We start from the raw sequence: 22199 nt of genomic DNA, 5'->3' as shown, positions 1-22199 counted from the left end.
TAATAATTTCTCGCAGCTAGTTTCACTGTAATCACAATTCCACTATGTACAGTGATATTAGTGCTGTGCTGCTAAGTAGAAAAATACATACTACCATAAGCTCTGAATATTACTCTGAATGGTGCTAATCTCTGTTGTTGTAAGAGTATAATAACAAATTTCCACTTTGCTCTCTCCTTCCACTTTGCCCTCGGCTCCCCTATCATCATCATCATCATCATCATCATCATCATCATCATCATCATCATCATCATTATTATTTGGACTCCTTTATATTGGACTTTATTTCGTGGACATTCAAGTAGTAAACATAAAATAGTGGACATTACCAAGTGGACATCGTATTTGTGTTTCAATTCTTCTGTATTGGAAGTGGTAGACTTACAATGGGATGACGGTAAATGGTTTTGTATATGCTTGTAAGCCAGTAACTTGAGCATAGGGTTTAGGTATTACAATAAGTGAACTTTTATATAATCATGTCCATACCTTTGTGAAAAACAACTGAATAGACTACAGTGGACTATAGTGGACTTTATGTTGTCAGCAAACAGCTGGATACATTAAGAAGATTGATTGATGTCCATACCTTGTTCATACATTACTTTTATTATACTTCCTCACTATTACTGGTACGACTGAGAAGGTGAGATATGAACTACGACTTCTGCATAAGAAGCAGCATGTCAGTATCAGCACTGCATATCAAAGGTGTAGTTAATCTCTCTCCCTTTAAATTATATTTATATATACTTTTATAAAAACCAGGACTTACTTTGATTTTTCCATATGATCTTTATTTTTATAAAAATAAAAAATAATACAAATATCTTACTAGAAATCTTACAGAATTTAACAAGGTTTAATATATTGTGCAACATATTAAATATACGTTCAATTTATCCTACTTTCCACAGCATATTATTAAAAGAATTTTTGTAACATGTTGTGCGTAGTTAAATAAATTCATATTTATGATCTCAATGGTCCTGGCGAGGAAATAATTATAATCTTTCCCATTATTTTCTACTTCCTATCATTGGTGTTGTTAGAAAAAACACGATACCGTATACACAATTCTTATTCAGTGACTCATACTTCTTCTTTATACCGGTATATGTACATTGTATGTAGCATTTCGTGATTTAATTACTTCACATAATTAAAAATATTTACGTTTAATTTTATACTGAATGAGATTTCGCGAACATAAATATTATGTACACCATTTATCAAATCGTCTGATGCAGACTATTATTTACAAGTCTATGTCGCAAGCATTTGTCCTTCATCAAAGAATTTGTCCTTAGTGACTAGTAACAGTACTACCTGATATAATGTAACAACTTATTAATAATGAAGAGGAAGATTTTTTTATACAGAGGAGGATTTCCAAAGACTAGCACTCTTGATGATAAATTTTGAAATGGAACAGTGATAGTTAAATGATGGAGGGAAATAGGAGAACTCGAGAAAAACCCTCAAGAACCTTGACTTTGTCCACCACAAATACGACTTCGCCGTTACCGGGATTCGAACCCAGGTCCGCAATCATCGTAAGCCAACGCTCTACCAACTGAGCTACCGAGGCAACAACAAAGAAATGTTACATGTTGAAAATGTAATTGACACGCGAATCAAGAACAAAACGAAGTAACATGATACAAGAGATGCTAGTATTAATCTTCAAACACTCGCTTTAGAATAGTGCTTATCTGTTCTGCTCTGGCATTTTCAGAACAATCAAATATAAATTATCCCTCTATGTAATTAACCTTCAAAGGATTTTGCGATATCCGAAGGAAAGATTGCTCTATAGGAAGCACAACAATCGTTATAAAAATTCACTTTTTGATGTTCATATATAAAGGTAAAATTCGCGTTAATTGCGTCGTAATTTAAACTGTCCACTGCGAATCTCTTCCATGAGTTTATCGACGAGGCACACTTCACTATTTTCAGGCTTCAAAGCGGATTTCTTGCCACCCACTTTTGCTGCGTTCTCTGCCCTTCGTGCTGCTCTTTCTTCTTGTTTCTGACACTGCTCATTTTCCTGCAAAAATTGAGTGCACTGATTGTAAAAGGTACATACTGGTAACTGAATTACCTGAACTTTGTATTTTTCTACGTAAATTCAACACAGAGAAAAAGTATTATAATGTCACTGGCAATTATTGCTTATGTTTGTGTCCTGTCCTGATAAACAACTTTTTTAAAAAATGTAATGGTTGTTAAAATTAATTTTGATGTTAAATAGGCCTAAATTATAAAAATTAAAAATAGAATGCTGAGAATAATAGATGATGCAGTTAGAATTACCATACACTTACAGCTGCACTAAGAGTAGCTACTGAAATTAATCTGCTGATCATGGATTGCAAGTTACTGTACTGTGAGCAAAAAAGACACACACACAATTTCGTAAGAATTTACACAATGGTGCTTGAAACAGAAATAAGTTTTAGATACAAAGAGAGGATCTATTGTCTAATCTGAACTGAAATCTCGTAGTCATTAAAGAACTATGAATGAATAGAAATGCCAACCAAAATGCTTTCTATTGTAATGTAATTTGAATAGAAGGCGTAGGAGAAGAGAATAATTTATCTCCTTAATAGATTTACTGCTGAAACTGATCAGAAAGAGGAAAAGGAATTGGTTGGGTCACTGGTTGAGATGAAACTGCCTATTGAAGGATGCACTTGAAGGAATGGTGAATGGGAGAAGAGTTCGTGGCAGAAGAAGATATCAGATGATGGACAACATTAAGCTATATGGATCATATGAGGAAACAAAGAGGAAGACAGAAAATAGAAAAGATTGGAGAAAGCTGGGTTTGCAGTGAAAGATCTGCCCTTGGGCAGAACACTAAAAGAATGAATGAATAGATTTACAATCTATTACCTATTTACCTCAATCATTCTACTAACTCTGCAACGATTAATATTTTAGAAGTATGTTGAAAACCAGAAGTAAAAGTAGTTTAAAAGAATAATGAATTTGAATACATTTTACAGATGGCACCTTAAGAACTGTAATCAAAAGAGAAAGAGTTGAAATATGGGTATATAAACCTACTGAAATCTTCTTACAGTAGGCCTACATACTACTTTGATCAGGCTCAACAGATTTTGAAGCAGAACTAACAACACCTACTTAAATTTAATGTACAGAGAAGAAATATGAAAGAAAATTTTAATATTGGTGATCCCTAGATAGCCAATAAAATCAATAACTACATATAATCAAATGTCTCAAGACACTCTACAGAAATCAGTAATGTGCACGAACTACAAACAGTACAAAGAGAAGTTGTATTATTTTATGTACAGTAATTCTTTTACATGTAGGCTATTTTGAAATGAATAATCAAACATAGGTACCAGTATTAGCAAAAAATGACTCCAGAATAGGCTTGCAGTACTACGGGAATTATAACAAATATAAATTGAAAAATCGATACACAAATAAAAGAAAATGGTCATATCACTGACAAAAGAGAAAAAATAACAAAGAGAAACATTAATCTATAGATAAATATGCTAGAGATATTCAACGTTTAACAAAGGAAACCAAAGTAACATTTTCTTTTAGATTGGAGATTAGACTGTCACTGCCTCGATGAAAGGACGAAATATAGGTACTATAAGGAACAAATTTACTTGCTCTGTGCAATGAAGATACTTAATTAAGCAAGCATTTGCTTTACTAGAGACAACTTAATCCGAGAAAAAAGGAACAAGGAAATATAATAACTGGACTACTCTGGGATGTATGAGGATTGATCGTGCACCTCTAAAATTTTTAAACAAATTCATAATCATGAATCTTAGTAAGTTCAGTGCATAGTAAGTTTACATTTATAGCACACGCAACTACAGAGTGATTAATACGAAACACATTTTTTTCTCTATTTATTTCAACAAGAATGATGCTAATCACAATTTGTTATACCTCAAATGTAGAGTATCTTAGGGAGATTACTGACCTCTATAGGAAATGCTGAAAATGTCCTCCCACCTGCTTAAGGCACAACTAAACACATTCTTCCATATTATTAGCTGCTTCTTGTCAATACCATTGATCTCGTGTGTAATGTTTTGCTTCAAATTGTTCAATGTCTGGGAGTGTGTGGCATACACTCTGTCATTTAAGTAACCCAATAAGAAGAAGTCCGATATTGTCAAATCTGGAGATCTTGGTGGCCATAGATTCTTGGAAATTATCCGATCATCAAAGAAACTTTCAATTAACTCTGTGGATTTGTTTGATGAATAGTATGTGGCGCCATCTTGTTGAAAATATCCAATATCCACATGTAATTCATGACGCATGTTTGCATCCAGCGAAAGATCTTAGTATTTGACAACACCGAACTTCTTCCTATGGGGTTACTTAATGGACAGAGCTTACTTCTATGGGGTTACTTAATGGACAGAGCTTACATCACACGCACCCAGATAGTGGATGATTTGAATCAGAACATTACATATGATATGGTCAATGGTATTGACAACGAGCAGCCAACAACATGGAACGATGTGTTCAGTTGCGCCTTGAGCAGGAAGGAAGAAATTTTCAGCATTTCCTAATCTTCCAAAGATACTCTACGTCTGAAGTATAACAAATTATAATTAGCATCATTCATATTGAAATAAATAAAGAAATAAATGTGTTAGTTCTTTATTAATCACTCTGTAGTAGATTTTGTAAAACATAATATTAGTATGTATGATAGAACGTGTACCTAAATTCTTTAAAATATATTTCATCCATGGGAGAAAGTTATGTATAAGAAAGTCAAACATTTTAAACTTTCAATATGAAGTTTTTTATTTTTGTTTTAAAATTAAATAAAAACACACTTTCCCTTAAAAGGAAAAACATTATATCTGTCAGGTTGTAGATAATGTAAATGAGGATCCTATGCTACAGAAAAACTGTTTATATTCTACCTGAACTCATTTTATTTTGGTGATAAGAACAAGTTCAATTCTTAAGCAATATCATTGATGAACAGAGAAAGATCAAAAGCTCATACATTCTTTCCGAAAAAAGACAAACATATTTTACGACTTTTACACGTTCCTGCACTTTGTTAGGCTGACAGTGTAGAATTCCATTTCTGAGGTGGAAATGCTTGTGGGGCGGAATACATTGAAACCTATGACAGGATGTTGACTAGCAGAATTTAGTATTCGCATTGACGAAAAATGACCAGTACATTTTGTTTGAAACTCTTTCATTTAGCGATAGGACCTTTAAATATATCGTAAATTATGACATAAGATATCCAGTTTTTCTTCCTTTACGAAAAGAACTTTGGTAAGAATCTGAACAAAGATCTAAACACGAAAACCCTCCATTTAATGGTGGGCATAGTATCCACTTAACTACCGGAGATCCCTACTTTTAAAGCCAATTTCTTTTTATGTCTCATATTTCCAAGTGAAAAATAATTCCTTAAAATGAAATAAAAAGTGTAATTGTATTATATTTCAATTGTAGAATGAAAGCATAATTTAAATCTGACTTTTTTGTGCTGTTTTTCTGTCCACTCTAAGATGATTATTGATTAGAAATAGAAGATTTTAGGTAATTTGCTTTTTTTTTTATAGGTAGTCATCTTCATGCATGCATGCACAAGTAAATTGGATTGTTTTCTCACCATTTGAGCCTGGTCGACTTTACGGAAAAAGTCAGCTAGCAGTTTGAAGCACTCTTCAGCTGAAAACTTCTTCGGATCCTCACAGAAGTGGCAAGCTAGGTGTGTTAACGCATCCTTTACGTTGTGCACACTTTGCTGCAGTTCAGCAACATCCAACAGTGCTTTCTTCATAAATTCTGCATGAGGTAAGTATATACACATTCAGTATTCTTGTTAATTAAAGGAATAATCTGATAGAGAAATAACATTTTGAAATTAATATTTTTAATAATAAATTACACATGGTATGCATTATATTATTATGATATTCTAAAATAATTTGTTTTATTTGGAGTTGAGTGTTTAAAATGTATCTCCTTATTTATATCTCTCTTAATTGCATTAAAGCCAAGTAATGAAGTAACAGCATCAAACTATTTTTTGTCATTTTCATACTTTTAGGAGTACATATAGAGGACATCATACCAACAAATGCAGAGTCATTGAAATATTTTAATGGAATCTATTTATGCTTGAAAACAATCATTTGAGAATTACAATGGGAATGAGGAAGAATCAAAGAAAGTACCCTATTAAGTAGACAAGGATAGGAAAAATTATTCTATATTTAAATGACTCTAATGTAAACTTGCAGTTTTGTTGACACATCCTGTTGGCATGATGCCCTCGATACTGTTCAGTCTTCAGGAAAATTTCAAGGTTTATAAAACTACATTTCCACATTTGCAAATAGGTTCTGGTATAATCTTTCATAATAAGTATCTAGTCAAGCTGATCAGCAAATCCTACTGCTTATGAATGTTTAACATTGATAATCCTCACAGGTATGAGGGTGGAATGAGGTCTAGTTTTTGAAGGTGGTGGTGGAGGCGGCAGTGGTGATGATGATGACAGTGAATTTTTTATTAATCTAAATTACACGAGGACGGAGTTTATGAGATTTTATTTACAGGTACCTGTTGACTTGTCATATACCTACACTGATTATAACATAGTTAATACAGAAAAAAAACACAGAATTGGAAAATTTCAATTGCTTCCATTTGCCCATTAAATAATTCAATATTTTGTTTGCTTACTTAGCAATTACTTATTAATTCAATGTCTCTTGTCAATATAATTTTTATGTTCTTAACGGCATTTACACTTTAAAATAAGTGAGAACGTGTTTCCATTAACTATTTTATTACACTCAACAAGAGGAGTTGTAAAATAACAACAATTTATTTTGTAATTCTGTATTCTTTAACCAGTTGAATTCGAATACCGGTACAACAATATAGTACCGGTACCTTTAAGGAAACTCTTTTCCTTACCCTATAATAAGACTTCATTATTAAAAGTGAAAAACATTTTCTTTCTTACCTTCAAAATGAGTACGAATGCCACTTTTGTCTGGATTCAACTTGGAGTCAAGTTTTTTAATGTCATCTGCGAGTTGTCGTACCTCCTGTTCAAGACCTTCGACAGATATCCTGCAAAAATATGAGCAAAGATATAATATAATATATAGTCCAAAAGAAGAGTGGAATACATTTTGAATTTTAATGTAATGCTTAACTAACACGTGTGTGGCATAATTATTATGTTGAAACAATATTGCATTTTGAATTTCACAGTAACAGCAAGGATTTAAAACCGTATTCTGCAAATAATTCCTACCAATGTAACTGAAATCAACGAATAAGTTAGTTCGACTATTCACTGATTTCTTTTTTGGTCCTCTGACACAATAAACTAAGACCTTGGTGGACTATGGTCGTTTGCAACAGTTCAAATCCGTTTCTGATGTAGGGTCATCTGTAAAACAGAATTCAGTACCGGTACCTGTACGACAGGTTGATAAGCAAGAATGATGGCAAGTAGAGTTTAGTTTTGATGTGGACGAGAAACAGCTGGTAACTTTTGACCAGTCCTCCCACTCAGGTACCTATCTCTGAATATTTTACATGCTATAAGCCCAAGATGCGAAGCATTCAACTTCCTTTTCAAAGAAGAACATATAAATATGTTCATTACTCTTAAAATTTCATCGCAAAGCACCATGTTTGAGCCTGTGAATCTCGAATTTAAAGATAGGCACGATAACCACTCGAACACAAAAAAAGGTCAGTCAAATAAACTAAACAGGCTTTCGTTTACGTTCGTTTATGTTCATTCGTTCATTTATTTATTTACAGTAGAATCTCGATTATCCAAGTTAATGTGGACCAAGACTACCTCGGATAAGCAAAAACTCGGATAAAACAGATGGTTACTGCAAAACTCTGTTTTGATTAGAAATTAGAAAAACTCTTCACTCAGTAGACCAAGAGAATGAACAAATCAGGTTAATACGAACTCTAGGCATTTAAAAATACAGTAAGTACACAGTAACTAACATGCAATACTGTACAGTATTTACAGTATCGATATTTATTTTCTTTATTGGGCTCAGATGACACAGAACCTCGGTTAATCGAAACTCAGATAAATCGAGACTCTACTGTATTTCATTATTCATGCACCTGGTTATGGCGGATTAGATGCAATCCAATTCTCATTCCACCATTCCCAACAAATACAAATACAAAACAATTTACGCAGTAATATTATAACACACTCACTCTTCAAAATAACTTAAATTGATTAGTATTTCATGTACCACGAAATATAGAGTAAGCATTGCAGTCACTAAAAATAAAGATAATTAAATTAATCAATAAAATTCATGACAAGTTTTGAAACAGATATTGATATGGATTGAATGTATTCTTTATATTAAAATTCTCTGCGGTCGAATGAATTACCAATTCATTACAGTAATTGTATAAACTGTGAATATGAATACACACGATATATTGTGAAACAGGCAGTATAGAAGGAAAATGTATAAAGAATGCCAGAAAGAAGTATAATAAAAGCAGTCTATTACAACCAAAAGGAAGAAGGTCAACTGAAAAAAAAAATGGCGGGATCAACTTAGAGATTGAATAGAGCCATATTTGATGATTATGATGGTGATAATTATGATGATTCTGAAAGATATGAATAAAGCTTTCTTATAAAATAATCGGTGGCATCTTGAATTATTGAACGAAAGTGAGAGAAAATAATTTCAAATGTGAGAAGACATTTACTTTCTAGATGAATGAAATTTAAGAAGTGATGATTTTTTTCAACATACGTACCTGGAAATGTTGCTGATATCTGACAGATCCTTAGTAAAGGCGAGTGCATTCCTATTATTGGATAATGCAACCTGAACAACGAAGTGCAGAAATGTCATCCTGGGTTTGTTGGCTCTTGTTTCTAGTAACTTCGGTAATGTGTTGAGTTTGAATCCAGCCGCATTACCAGCATAACTGCCCTGCAAAATGAAACCACATACATAGCACCTCTCGATTTAGTAACCCATTGTTCTTACCATCATTTTATTTCTGTTCACATTCATTCGAAAAATGAGAACCGGAACATTTACTGTAGTACTTGTATTCTAGAAGTAAAAATAAGCCATAAAAATCTATTTTAACTGCATGATCAAAATAATTACGAAGTTTCATTATATGTTTTATGTTTATTAATAAATAATTAATAACAAAATCTGAATGAATTTTATAACATATTGAGATGGAATGTTATTGAAGTACACATAATTGCCAGTACTTACAGCGTTAAGGCAGTTTCCAAGCTGCAATGTTAAGGCCAAAAATTCTCTAAGGGATGAGTTCTTAATAATATTATCACAGATGTTCTGAAGTCCTCGAAGTTGAGGCTGCAACTCTGCCAATTGTGCGGGGAAGTCTTCCCTCTAAAATTAATAATTATTAATGCATTAACTGAAGTCGAATTTATGAAGATTGAAGCATCACATGAGCTTAATATAGTAGGTTAAATTTACTTAGGATTAACATTCCGTAAGGGAATTGTAAAAGATTGTCAAGTATTGGTATGAATGTAACTATAGACACGTGATGGTTAGGTGTGACGAAACAATTTTGAACTCCATACGGATCTTCATTCAGTTGACAACTTAATCTGACAAGTGTCCTTTGTATAAGTTGTGTGTTAGTTATATCTAGCACTAACTACTACTGTTGTTTAGGTAGAAAGCTGACCACATGGTAGCTTGTACTTCAGAGCTAGAGATTCGATCCCTGGAGATACTTTTGTCATTTATTTTTAGAATTTTAAAAATTCTGCTTTCAAATTATACCTTACACATTCCCCAGATCATTACTCTCCTATGAATTTCACAAATGTAGAATAATTTCTGCAGTTAAAATCTGAAATGAATAAAACACTCATTGGTCTTCACATTTCATGTTCCTGTATTTCGAGCTGGAAAGTCTAAAACATTTTGGAAAGAATCAGCAGTCTTTATTCTCTCATATTACATTGATTACGAAGGGAATTATGTGATTCTATTAAAATTTGCATGAAGGTCACTCAATACGCTCAACAGTCTAATATTCAATCACAGAATTTATTGAACCCATAGAAAAATCCTGGTAGGCTAATAATTCTGTCCATGTTACAAATCTGAATAAAAATTGATAAAAATGCAGACAGTGTTTGGCTTATAATGGAATACTATTCAAATTATCTTGTTGCAACTCATTATGGTACCAGTATGGTCTTAATTAGGAATTCACTATATGCGGTATAAAATGCAAGGATTTCTTTTAAATATTTGTTTGCTAAAATCTGAAAGCCTGTTTTCATGTATTTTAACCTTTATATGCTTTACAGTAAGTCTATTACAGTTCTTATTTACATGTAGATGTACTAAAATATTCTTCAGCACAAGTAAACATGTGTGTCTTCTAAATTTTATCTACATTGTATATTTCATATCAAAGACCTAACAGAAATATTTAAACATGTACGTTGTAATATATGGTTAGTAAGATAGGTAATGGAGTACTTTCCAAAACAAGAGGAATAAGAAACATAACAATTCTGATAGGAGATAATAAAGAAATAACTTTTGATTGTAAACACAATAATATGTAAATTATACAGGGTGATTTCTTACGGAGCTTATTTTCGAAGACATTCTGAGCAAAAAATGTCATAGAAACATTTGTCCTAATCTCAATATTTTCAGAATTACACTAATTTCAAATTGTTTGTAAAATACCATTATTCTTGAGTTTTAAGAGTATAAGAATATTACAGATAAAGAATGAATTATTCAGGAGTATCATTTCTTTAATTAGCTAGTATTCTGAGCTAAAAATGTGTTGTGAATGCCATAGTTGCTTCGCACGGAATGTTTTTTCGACTTTTAAGTACAAACTTACATTTTCTTACGCATTTGTCATAACAATTGTTACAAATCACGCGACTCTTTAAATTCTTTATGACTGTACATTAGGATGCATAATTAAACTGTAAAGATTCAAGTTCCTAAAGTCGTATGATTTGTAACAATTTTTGTGATAAGTACATAAGAATGATGTCATTTTTAGTTAAACATTGAAAAATAAAATCTGTACAAAGCAAATTAACAACACATTTTTAGCTTCGGAACACTAGCCAATTAAAGCAATGATACTTCTGAATAGTTCATTCTCTATTTGTAATATTCTTTTACCCTTAATAGTAAAAAAAAAAAATTACTAACAACTTCAAATTAATGTAACTTTGAAAATATTGAGATTAAGACAAATGTTTATATGACATTTTTTGCTAAGAATGTCTTCGGAAATAAGCTCCGTAAGTGACGGTAAATCCTCATGAATCACCCTATATAGGTGTGATTCAAACTTATTTTTGTCTACAAAACTGTACTCACTTGTAACATAGCCTCCACCCTCAAATCATAGCCTGGAACTTTCGAAATATCGTAACAGAATTTCTCAGCTGGTCCAAAGCGGTCAGCTTCCTTGGCATAAGAAGAAAGGAGTTCCACCTGTAAAAAATCAATATCACATTAACTACCAACAGTACTCTAATTCAATGAAGAGTAAGTGGGGACTATATGGTACACATAGATCTCTGTTTGTGATCTGTGCATAGATCATTGTTTTTTCTTAAGCTCAATTTAATCTGCAAGTCAATGAGATGTTCGACTTTTCCTTTCTGCTTCCAGAACAAACTCGTTTCTCCTACTATTTTTTTATTGATTCTATTCGTTTAAATGACTACTGGTACATATTACTACTTGTATTCATGACAAAGTTAGAATTTTTATATTACTGAATTTTGATACTAAGTAGAAGATTCTCTAAACAAACACGTTGTGTATAAATTCTGAATCTTGTAACTGTTCCATTCCGTCGAAAAGTGTGAAAAGCTCTAACTTCATTATACCGTAGCCAATGCTGTAGGTTGGGCCAGTACACCATACCATCTAAATAAAAACTCGCTGTTACCTTACCGGAAAAATATATACTCGAAAATATATTAATTATATTAAATAGTCTTTAATATAATTTGAAATGGAGGACATTAGTTATTTGAAGAACCTTTTGATTTTGATAGCGTATCTGGCATAAAAGTAGCGGCTAGCACCTCATATCCTTTGCTTAAACACTTTCATTCTTTGTTTTATCGAAAACCATGTCTGGTACTTCAGGAGTAGTTGTGATTTGTTAATTTCAACTTGTATACCGCAGTGGTATTTCTGTAAGTAATTAACACCAACTTTATGGCATGATGCCTCGAGAAATCTGCTACACTGATTCGCTAATTTCAAAACTTACGTAGATGCCTTCGCACAACACTAATTTTATGATGTAGCACCTCAAGAATTCTGCTGCACTGATTCGCTAATTTTAAAACTCGCTCAGGTGTAATGCTAGCAGTTTGCTAGAGAAGGGAAATATTGTTACTTTTCGTGCGTTCATGAATCTTGAGTCCAGTTACATATTATAGATTCTACTCCAACTTCAACTGAAGAATGTGAATGAGCAGTATTGTAATGAACGATATCTACACTAAGAAAATGAATACTCTTCCAGTAAATGATTTTTTCTACGTTTTTGTTTCGAAAAAGTGTTGGGTCACCAGTTTAATTTCTTGCCTTATATGCAATTTTGGCTGTGATCTGGAAGGAGGTCTGCAGAGGAGATTGCATGATGAAAAAGTAACCTTGGAAAAGAAGATCAGTACGAGTTCATATTGTCTAGTCTGATCAAGGAGATTTCAACAGTACCCCCTAAAATTTGTTTCCAACGACAGCACTGACCGTAGTGTATATATCTCAGTTCATTACCGGAATTTGTTGACTATCATTTTATTCTTTTTACTTATTCTAACAGTTGCTTCCTCCAGTTATAACTTAATTTTCCGTTCTATACTATGTATTGATATGTTTTTATATTATTGTTGGTAATTTTTGGTTCCTCTAATGGTCAGTGGATTTTTCATTTAATTGACCATAGTTTCTAAAGGAGTTTAAATCCAGCATTAAAATACATGTTATGCTATTAGATGTGAAAGTTTCTATTGTTAAGACACAATAAGAAGAATGGCTTTGTTAAATCTTGGGATGTATTCAGCATAATATTCAATGCTATGTGTATTGCTCTCGTTCTCCATTAAATATTGTTTTACTTTTGCTGACTGGTCATGTAGCTAAGGAAAAGAAACAGTTTCCATATGTTATGTAATCCCTTCATTTATTACTTTTCAGTAAGACGTACTTTTTGTAATATTGTTATTTTAAGTAACATTTACAGGACTTTTCCTGTTAATACTGAAAACGGTTATAAAATACTATAAATTACCCCTATGGCTTAAGTTGTAATATATTTTCAAAAAGCATTACCGACATTATGTCTTGAAAGTAAATAGTACCGGTATGTTAAAATTGCGGTGGATTACAATGATATATGATGGGATATTTTTATGGGATACAGCCTAATATTTTGAAGTCAGAATGGAACAATTTTTACAATTTTTCAAATTTAAGGAAAACTAAGACTAGAACAACGAAAGGAAAAACAAGAGAAAGAGAAGGATGAAAAGATGAGAAAAGGGAGGAGGTGCGAAAGAGAGGGACTTGTTTTGTCATCATTACTATTACTACCGGTATGCAGTTATCTTCAACGTTCTTGAATTGGTCTACATAAAAGGAGGAGATATTTTGACTTTGGACGTACCTCTTGATTTTCAGGCAATAGTCGCTGCAGTGCTCGTAACTTCTCTGCACCGAGCTCTGCACTCGAAGCTTCCTTCACTGCTTTCACCACTGCTGGACCACCACCTTCGACCTTGCGCAGATAAATGTTGACTGCCAGACTGCGCTTGCTGTCCAGAAGGTTCAGTTCCACAGCCACAGGTTGCTTGACTGGAGCAGAGCTGGGTCGTTTGCTTCCGTTGCTCACTGCTTTCTGACAGAACAGCTCCTCCATCTGCTGGATGTCGAGACGTTGAAGCTTCGGAAGCATCTCAACACCAGTCCACACACAGTTCTCTACGAAAGAAAACCATGAAAAATATTTTATGTAAGATATCATTCTTTGTGCGTGTACTCGAGCTTCTCCCCACCTCTCCTCCTACAATTTGTCTAAGATCATAGATTAAACAAAATATAGAGATCGCCTAAATCCTATGTGGTTTCAGTAAGAAAGATGTTAGAAATATAAGAGCAATTTAGAAGAAACTAACATTTCCGAAAAAAAAATAATAATATAAAAACCAATTAAAAGAACTTCTGCTATAGAGATGGCCAGAAGTTGTGCATAAATGCCTTTTGCTCGAATGGGGACCCAGTCCGTGAGAGTTTGGGTGATTTTCCTACATGCCTTAAGGCCTAATTACCTAATCACTTCTTGAACTAGTTCTCATACAGTCTAATACTATTTGTGTCTCTAGTTTTGGTATTGGCGACTTTAGTTTTTGGTTTGCCGCAGAGTCTACATTTACTATCTCGCACTTCACTACACTGCACTACAGCTTGCTATATCCTATCCCTCACTAGGGCTTTCCACTGCACTCTGTCCCTGGTGATCCTTGTCCAGTCTGCTCTGGCTGCTGTCTGGAAGTCATCAGCCCATCTACATTTAGGACAGTTTCTCCTCCTTTGCCAAGTTCGGACATCCCACACTGTTATAGTAACAGTAATAGTAATTTATTCACCATAAAGATCTTTACAAATCATGGCTTCGTCAATCTTATTTCGAAGTCTTAATCTAGTTTCTGATTATACTATAGATATATTTATGAATGTAGCATAAGCCCAATTATTCTGTTGCAGTGACCGCCTTATTTCCAGTTTAACTCTTGCGCCTGATTTCCCCACTCTTTCATCTTAGTTTCGCATTGGGTATCCTATGGTTACTTTGACGTTAACTTGTCTTTTCATTTTTCGCTGGCATATTCTCAGTCTTTCCATCGCCTTTGCATACAGGTCCAAGCCTGGTATTCATACAATAATATTGGATTGACATAGCTTTCCAGTATTTCGAATTTTAGCTTTCGGCTGAGAGATCTGTCGTTAAGGATAAAATTCAGACTGTGGAATTTGCTCCATGCCTGTGCAGTCCGTCTACATATTTATTTTTCTCCATTCTTCTTTACTGTTACCAACTGGCCCAGGCATGATTATTTCTCTATTTGTTCTATTTTTCTGCCGTCTATTGTTACTGATCTTACGTTCTCAGTGGACATCAGTTTCATTTTACTTCCGTTCATTCTTAGACCGACTTCTTTGCTTTTAAGTTTTAGCTCATTCAGCATAAGTCTTCAATTCTTCTGCTGTTTTCTTTAAACATACCAGTATGCAAATGCATACTTACAACACACAGAAATTTACACACAATAAGACATATTATAACCTACCTGTAACATTTCTGGGTATCTTGGTCCAATTTATGGTCTTCATCTTTCGTCTAGGGCCGTGCCATGTGTTGAACTTGTTGTCAGCAAGACTAGGAGACGTAACGTTTCTCAAGTTTGGCATCGTCATATAGCCTATGTGTTGTGATGGATTGAGCGACGATGGGGGAGGAGGAGGTAAAGGTGGGCCAGACATTGCCATGGGCAAAGGAGGTGGTGGAGGACCTGGTGTTGACATAGGCAAAGGGGGTGGAATAGGATAAGACAAAGATATGGGAAGAGGCGGTGGAGGAGGACCAGACATAGACAATGATGGAGGCGGAGGTGGTGGGGGAGGTGCAGACGTGGAGAGATGGGGTGGAGAGGACATTGCTATGGTGAGAGGTGGAGTTTGTGGATTGGAAACTTCAGAAGTCTCGGAAGAAACGTGTGTAGATGAGTGGCTGTTTTCATCCGAGGGAGATTTATTATTTTCAGAGGGTTGTGAGGATGGCAAATGACTGTCCTGCTCAGTAGGAGGTTCGACGTCCGTGTTGCAATGCAGCCTGTCTGCTTCCTCTACTTGGGTCCCAGTGTCAACCGAAAGCAGCCTGAGTCGTCCCCGTGGCCATCCCCTTGCAATTGTCTGTGTGCTCTCATTTCGAACAGACTTTGTGGTCACGAAATTCCTCAATCTTCTTACGCTGCTGTTTCTTACAGAGGGGTTTCCTTCGGCAGAGATTTCTTCTAGTGCTTCCCAAATACGATCTCTATAATGGAAAATCATGAGTGTTAGAGAAGCAAGATCTTTTTATTCACATATTAATGTGTGTATGTTAATAAACAAAATTTTCTATTTATCAATTGTCAGCTCAGGTTTGTATCTCGAAAAATTCGAGGCAACATTGTAGTCATCTGTCGGGGCCTCTAGACCCTTAACAAGGAGCTATACGTAAATTGCCCATTGCTTGCATCATGAAGTTTAATATAAAACCAGTTATTTTCCTCAATATAAGATATTAAATTTAAACTAAGACTGAAGAATTATATTAATAGAGTAGAACATGGTACCAAAATTAAATCTGAAAATGTTAAACAGAAAATATGTTGTTTGTGTCTCACTTCTGCTCTTAATATTAGTAATCTGCGAACTGAAAAGATTTTGGAAGTTCTGACTTACAGAAATAAGAAATTCACCATTCAACATATGTATAGGCCTACAATTTTCAAAATTATACGCGTGTATTAGCAATTCACTTACGTAGCTGGCTGAGACGTATCCAGTTCTGACAAGTTCAGCAACATGGAATGGAATTGCAGGGCTTGAGGTGAATCAGCAACCTGAAATATGTAAGGAACATTATCACTTCAATTCTAAAACAGAAACTACATTAAATACCCCTATCACACGCTCGGGTTATTCTTAAAAGTATCGAGCACTGGGGTAAGTTGAAGACTGTGCTTCTAGTTATTAGGAACGAACTTTTTACTAGGCTTCGGACTTAAATGCAAATTCATGTTTCATGTGACATTCATATATTCAAGAAAATATAATATCTCCTTTTCTTTTTCTTCTTCTTCTTCTTCTTCTTCTTCTTCTTCTTCTTCTTCTTCTTCTTCTTCTTCTTCTTCTTCTTCTTCTTCTTCTTCTTCTTCTTCTTCTTCTTCTTCTTCTTCTTCTTCCCTATTAGTGCCACTATTACAGTGTTAGAAGATTGCCTCAGATCCATCTCTTATACTGTATTTATCCCTTTCCCATGGCCAGACTGCGAAGTTGGGTCAGTGATTTTCCTCTAGTCGCTGCTACCTACTTCACCATCTCCTCCCAAGTCTACCTTCAGGTCTATGCTCTTGTGGTTTCGCCTCCATGAGCTGGCGTGGTTTCCGATCTTCCTCCATCCTTGTTATATCTCCAAATCATGCAAGTTGTCTATCCTCTCAGTTATGGGAACATGTTGTAACTCCTCTCTTATTCTTTTATTTCTAATTCTATCCTTTCTTGTTTTGCCCACTATTCTTCTTAGACACTTCATCTGCATTGAGTTAATCTTGTCATTCCTTGTTGCCATTCAACTCTCACTACCATATAACTATATCAGTTGCATAACTCAGGTCTTTGTTTTTTATCTACTTCTCCTTTTCCAAATATGCATCTGTTTAAGGAGTAGTAGGCTTTAGTTGTCTTCTGTGTCTGCTTGCGTACCTGTATCTCTCCTTGTATCTTGCCTATATGATGGATAACTGTTCCAAGATATTCGGATATTCCCACCTGCTTCAATTGCTGCCCTTTGCATTTGATCTCAAATTGTTCCAGTTGCTCTTCTGTCCTTGCTACCATCATCACTTTATTTTTTTTTTTTTAAGATTTATTGTCATTCCCCTTTCATTTAAAGTTTCGGACTATTCAGTCACTGCCTGTTGTAGCTTCCTTTCCGAGTCTGCAATTATTACCACGTCATCTGCATTTACAAGTGCCTGGCATACCACAGGTCTAAGCTTTCTCATTCCCATTATTTGTTCTCGCTTCACAAGTCTTCAGTACTTCGTCCATAAATATTATGAACAATAATGGACTTAAGCTGCCTCCCTGTTTAACGCTTTTTCTTAAATTAAAAGGTAAGGAGGACTTGCCATTGATTCTTACTATACCCTCTACACTCTGAAACATAGACTTAATTGCTCTTGTAAGTCTAGAAGGAGTTTCTTCTTGTATAGTGCATTCCATATTTCATTTCTAGTAACTATATCAAATGTAGACTGCAGATACAAAAATGCCAAATACACAGACTTTTCTCTACTAATCCACTCCTCAGTAATGGTTCTCAAAGAAAATATATGATCTTGTGTCTGTCTTCCTGGTCTGAAACCTGCCTGTTCTTCTTCTAGATCTGCCTCAACATGTGCTCGCAACCACGCTCAAGAATTTTGGAGTAAATCTTAGCTATCACATTGATAAAAAACACCTTGCCCTTTAGTTCTCACACTGCGACGAATCCCCTATCTTGTGGATAGGTATGATTATGTTATGATTTCAATCCTCTGGTATACACCACGCTCGCCATAATGCATGGAGAGTTTCTTTAGTTTCTCAATCAGGACGTTGCCACCTGCCTTGATCATACCAGGAACTATTCCACCCTCTCCAGTTGCTTTTCCATTCTTCAATCAGTCAACTGCAAATATAAATGCTGGTCTCTTCAAAATGAATCTTGGAAAATACATATAGTACTGGTACCATTGATGCTAATAGTAAATTTAATGCATTTTTCACTACATTTACGAATTATTTCAGTGAATGGTTCCAGTTAAGATGGTGAAAAAATGTAAAAGTAAAATCATGTGGATAACTCAGGGAATTAAAGTATCATGCATTACAAAAAGGAATCTACATTTTATTGAGTAGCAGTAGTGATGATCCTCATGTTCTTAACTACCGGGTACTATAAGAACTATTGTAAAATTTTGTCAAAAGTTATAAAAGATGCAAAGAGAATGTATCTGAATGAAAAAAAATACAAAATTCAGATAATAAAATTAAAACTATTTGGAATATTATTAAAAATAAAACTAATCGATATTCAAAGAATGAAAATATTACCCTTTAAAAACTTCGCGATTTAACGCACTTTCGGATTTAACGGACACCCCTTAGCCCCTATTAGTCCGTTAAATCGAGTGTCTACTGTACTATAAATTGAATAGTAATCTGTATAGCTCAACTGATGAATTGTTTATGCTTGTAAATTGAAGTAAATTTTATGCTTTTAAATTAAATTAACTTACTTTCTATGCATTATACTTTATAGCTCAACTCATGAATAATTGTTTAGGTTTGTAAATTGAATCATCTGATTGCTATGTACTATATATTTTTTGTAGAGCCACCAGTGTAACTCAGTTGGCAAACTTGCTAGCCTGCTGATCTCGAACTGCCCTCGGTCTTTGGTTAGATCCCCATTTGGTCCGATTACCTGGTTGGTTTTTTTCCGAGGTTTTCCCCAACCATAAGCAAAGGTCAGATAATCTATGGTGAATCCTCGGCCTCACTTCATCTCATCAAAAAATTATAATCTTGTAAAATTTTTACTTGTTCCACATCTTAAAGCTTCAGTGCTAATGTAAGATCTATGGAATAAAATAAATTACATTAAATTAAACTTAAAGAAAAATTAACTAGGTACAGTACTTTACAACTGGCCGCTCAATGTAAATTTGGCATATTAATGTGTATATTGTGATTAGAACATTTTCGCTGTATTTAACATTTTTCAGCAACAGATGTTACACATTTCATAGAGGATCATTCTCATAGTGTTCCGTCCAAGTATAAGTCTTTCACTGCAAACCCAGTATTCTTCAATCTTTTCTATTTTCTCCCTCCTCTTTGTCTCCGCATATGATCCATATATCTTAATGTCATCTATCATCAGATATCTTCTTTTGCTCCGAATTTTTCTTCTGTTCACCATTTCTTTCAGTGCATCCTTCAGTAGGTAGTTTCTTCTCAGCCAGAGACTCAAACAATTCCTTTTCCCCTTCCAGATCAGTTTCAGCATCATTCTTTCTTCACCCACTTTCTCCAACACAGCTTCATTTCTTATTCTGTCTGTCCACTCCACACGTTCCATTCTCCTCCATATCCACATACTTCTATTAACTTCACTTCGTCGTAATGTGTATGTTTATGCCCCATACTCAAGTCTCTCAAATTTTTTTGGATATTGAAACAGTAGAGAATAAAGTGTATGTGCTAACATGTTTCTATCAACATACATTATAATAACGTATATAATTTGTAAATGCATATTTTAGTAAATATTTTTCTACATTTGCATGCTCATTTTTTAATATATATGAATGTAAACTATAGTTATTATAGTTTAAGTAGTATTGCATCTAATCGGAAGAATTCATGAACCCTTGTTTACAGCAGTTGCCATAACACAACTTTACATTATACCTTGAAAATATATTTCATAAATGTTGCAATTTGTTATGAACATTATAATATTCTTTTTGTAGCAGAGTGTTAGCTTCCTTGAACTTTTTTTTCTGCTTCTTGTTGTTAATTTTTGCCTATTTTATGCCTTATGATTATTATTAATTTAAAGCACTGAAAATTGGCATTACTATCACTGTCCCGTTAAGTATTTTTTAATTACCGGTATTTGATTTAGACACTTTAAACGTGGTTACAGCTTTATTTGTTGGACTACAATTATTAACGTTGACTTTTAATTTAATATTCGTACATGATGTTTTGCATCAGACATAATCGGAAACAACTTTTATAGAGAAGTACCAGTACTATTTATAATTACTATAAATTACGTGCAATCATTATTTCAGTCCAAAAAAGTACCAAAAAGAATAATAAAACATTTATATAAATATGCACATTCATAAATATTCATAAAAAATTTTAACTGAATCGAAAATTAACAATCATGAAATGAAAAAAGTGGAAACAAATTGAGCAGCTGGTAATGTACATTTTTTCTTCCAGTATAACGTTAAATTTGTCAAAAGATTATGAGCAATTGAATCGGTGAGTTAGAAAAGGGGTCAAGTCCATCATTTTTCAAAATGGCGTTTATTGGCGATACCTGACTGCTATGTCTGTATGCATCGTTTGGTATAACAAGGAGTCATGTCCCGTCCACAGAAGTGTGCGTTAGATTAGTATTGAGTTGGAGAAGGGGTCATGTCCAGAGTTTTTTGTCTCTCCTGAACAATTTACTTTTCAGGACATGACCCCTTTTCCAACTCAACGATTCAATTGTATTTGAAATGTAAATGTCAATATGTAATGATGTACATATGACTTATAGATAAAATTTGTAAAAAAAATTACGAGCAATTGTATTCGTCATTATGCAATTCTTTCTCATTCCTCTTGGTTGAACAAAGATGTCGCTACGTTTTTGAATGCCAGTTCCCATGTATTTTTATCATCCTATTTCAATATACTTAAACTTGTTCACAGAAAAATCTGTCTTAGTTAAGTTGTTTCAGTTTTTAAAGCGGTCTCCGCAAAACCACTAAACTTATTTTGCCAACGACAGGGAAAGAATTTCCCATTCCTTGCGGTATTGCTTCCATACTATGTAAGCAATCAATATAGAAAGAACACAAAATATTCTGCAAGCTATAGAAAGAAGCAATACAGAATTAACTATCGTTGTTAAAAGAAGTGAAATAATCTAGTTTCTCACTAAAAAAAAAAAAAAAGAGCTGGCTCACAGTTGAAATGGGAAGTGATTTATCAAGTCTCAGAACTGTCATTTTCATTATTGAAGTAAAAATATTGCTACTTCAGAATAATTATTAGATGCTACAATATCTATTAAAACTTCATGGGAAGATTTGACCAAATTAGTATGAATTATTGCTAGAAAACGTGTGGTTCAATGCATAGCATTAGAAACTAATAACAAAGGTACATGCCTACCTTAGTGGAAATAATGTCAAATAACTGCTGTAGAGAAAGATGCTGTGGATCCTTCTCTAGTTCCTCCTGGTCATTGTGCAACTTTTCATCAAAGGTTTCCACCTGAATCTGCACCAAATCGTTGTTTGAGTTCCTTAGTTCTGCCATGATGCTGCCTAATCCAAGCCCTGAAAAGTGATAATAATTTATTAAGATATTTACTTCTAAATGAAATACGATCTAACTTAAGTTTGTTACAGAAATTTAGTGTGAAATTTAAACCTCCTTTTAGATGCATGTTTTCTATAAAATCGAGGTAAGTGCATTTGAAGACAAGGAAGCAAGCATATACGT

At 33.9% G+C, this 22199-nt stretch overlaps 1 protein-coding gene across 3 annotated transcripts in view; it reads right to left on the bottom strand.

Moving 5' to 3' along the window:
• Window positions 1–777: 777 nt before the first annotated feature.
• LOC138694454 (inverted formin-2-like) overlaps window positions 778–22199 on the bottom strand; it is a 225762-nt gene continuing 204340 nt past the window's right edge. For all 3 annotated transcript variants that reach the window (XM_069818180.1, XM_069818179.1, XM_069818181.1), the window contains 10 exons: window positions 21867–22033; window positions 16677–16756; window positions 15440–16185; window positions 13759–14072; window positions 11448–11564; window positions 9318–9458; window positions 8839–9017; window positions 7034–7143; window positions 5669–5844; window positions 778–2053 (listed from right to left, as the gene is read on the bottom strand). In XM_069818180.1, the coding sequence (XP_069674281.1) occupies window positions 1883–2053; window positions 5669–5844; window positions 7034–7143; window positions 8839–9017; window positions 9318–9458; window positions 11448–11564; window positions 13759–14072; window positions 15440–16185; window positions 16677–16756; window positions 21867–22033 (2201 nt within the window). In that variant the 3' untranslated portion in view covers window positions 778–1882. The remainder of the gene's footprint in view (window positions 2054–5668; window positions 5845–7033; window positions 7144–8838; window positions 9018–9317; window positions 9459–11447; window positions 11565–13758; window positions 14073–15439; window positions 16186–16676; window positions 16757–21866; window positions 22034–22199) is intronic.

Source organism: Periplaneta americana, chromosome 2 (genome assembly GCF_040183065.1).
Source record: "Periplaneta americana isolate PAMFEO1 chromosome 2, P.americana_PAMFEO1_priV1, whole genome shotgun sequence".
In the NCBI taxonomy this organism is placed as follows: Eukaryota; Metazoa; Arthropoda; class Insecta; order Blattodea; family Blattidae; genus Periplaneta; species Periplaneta americana.
The sequence above is the reverse complement of the archived record's forward strand: the minus strand, read 5'-3'. Positions and strand labels throughout refer to the sequence as shown.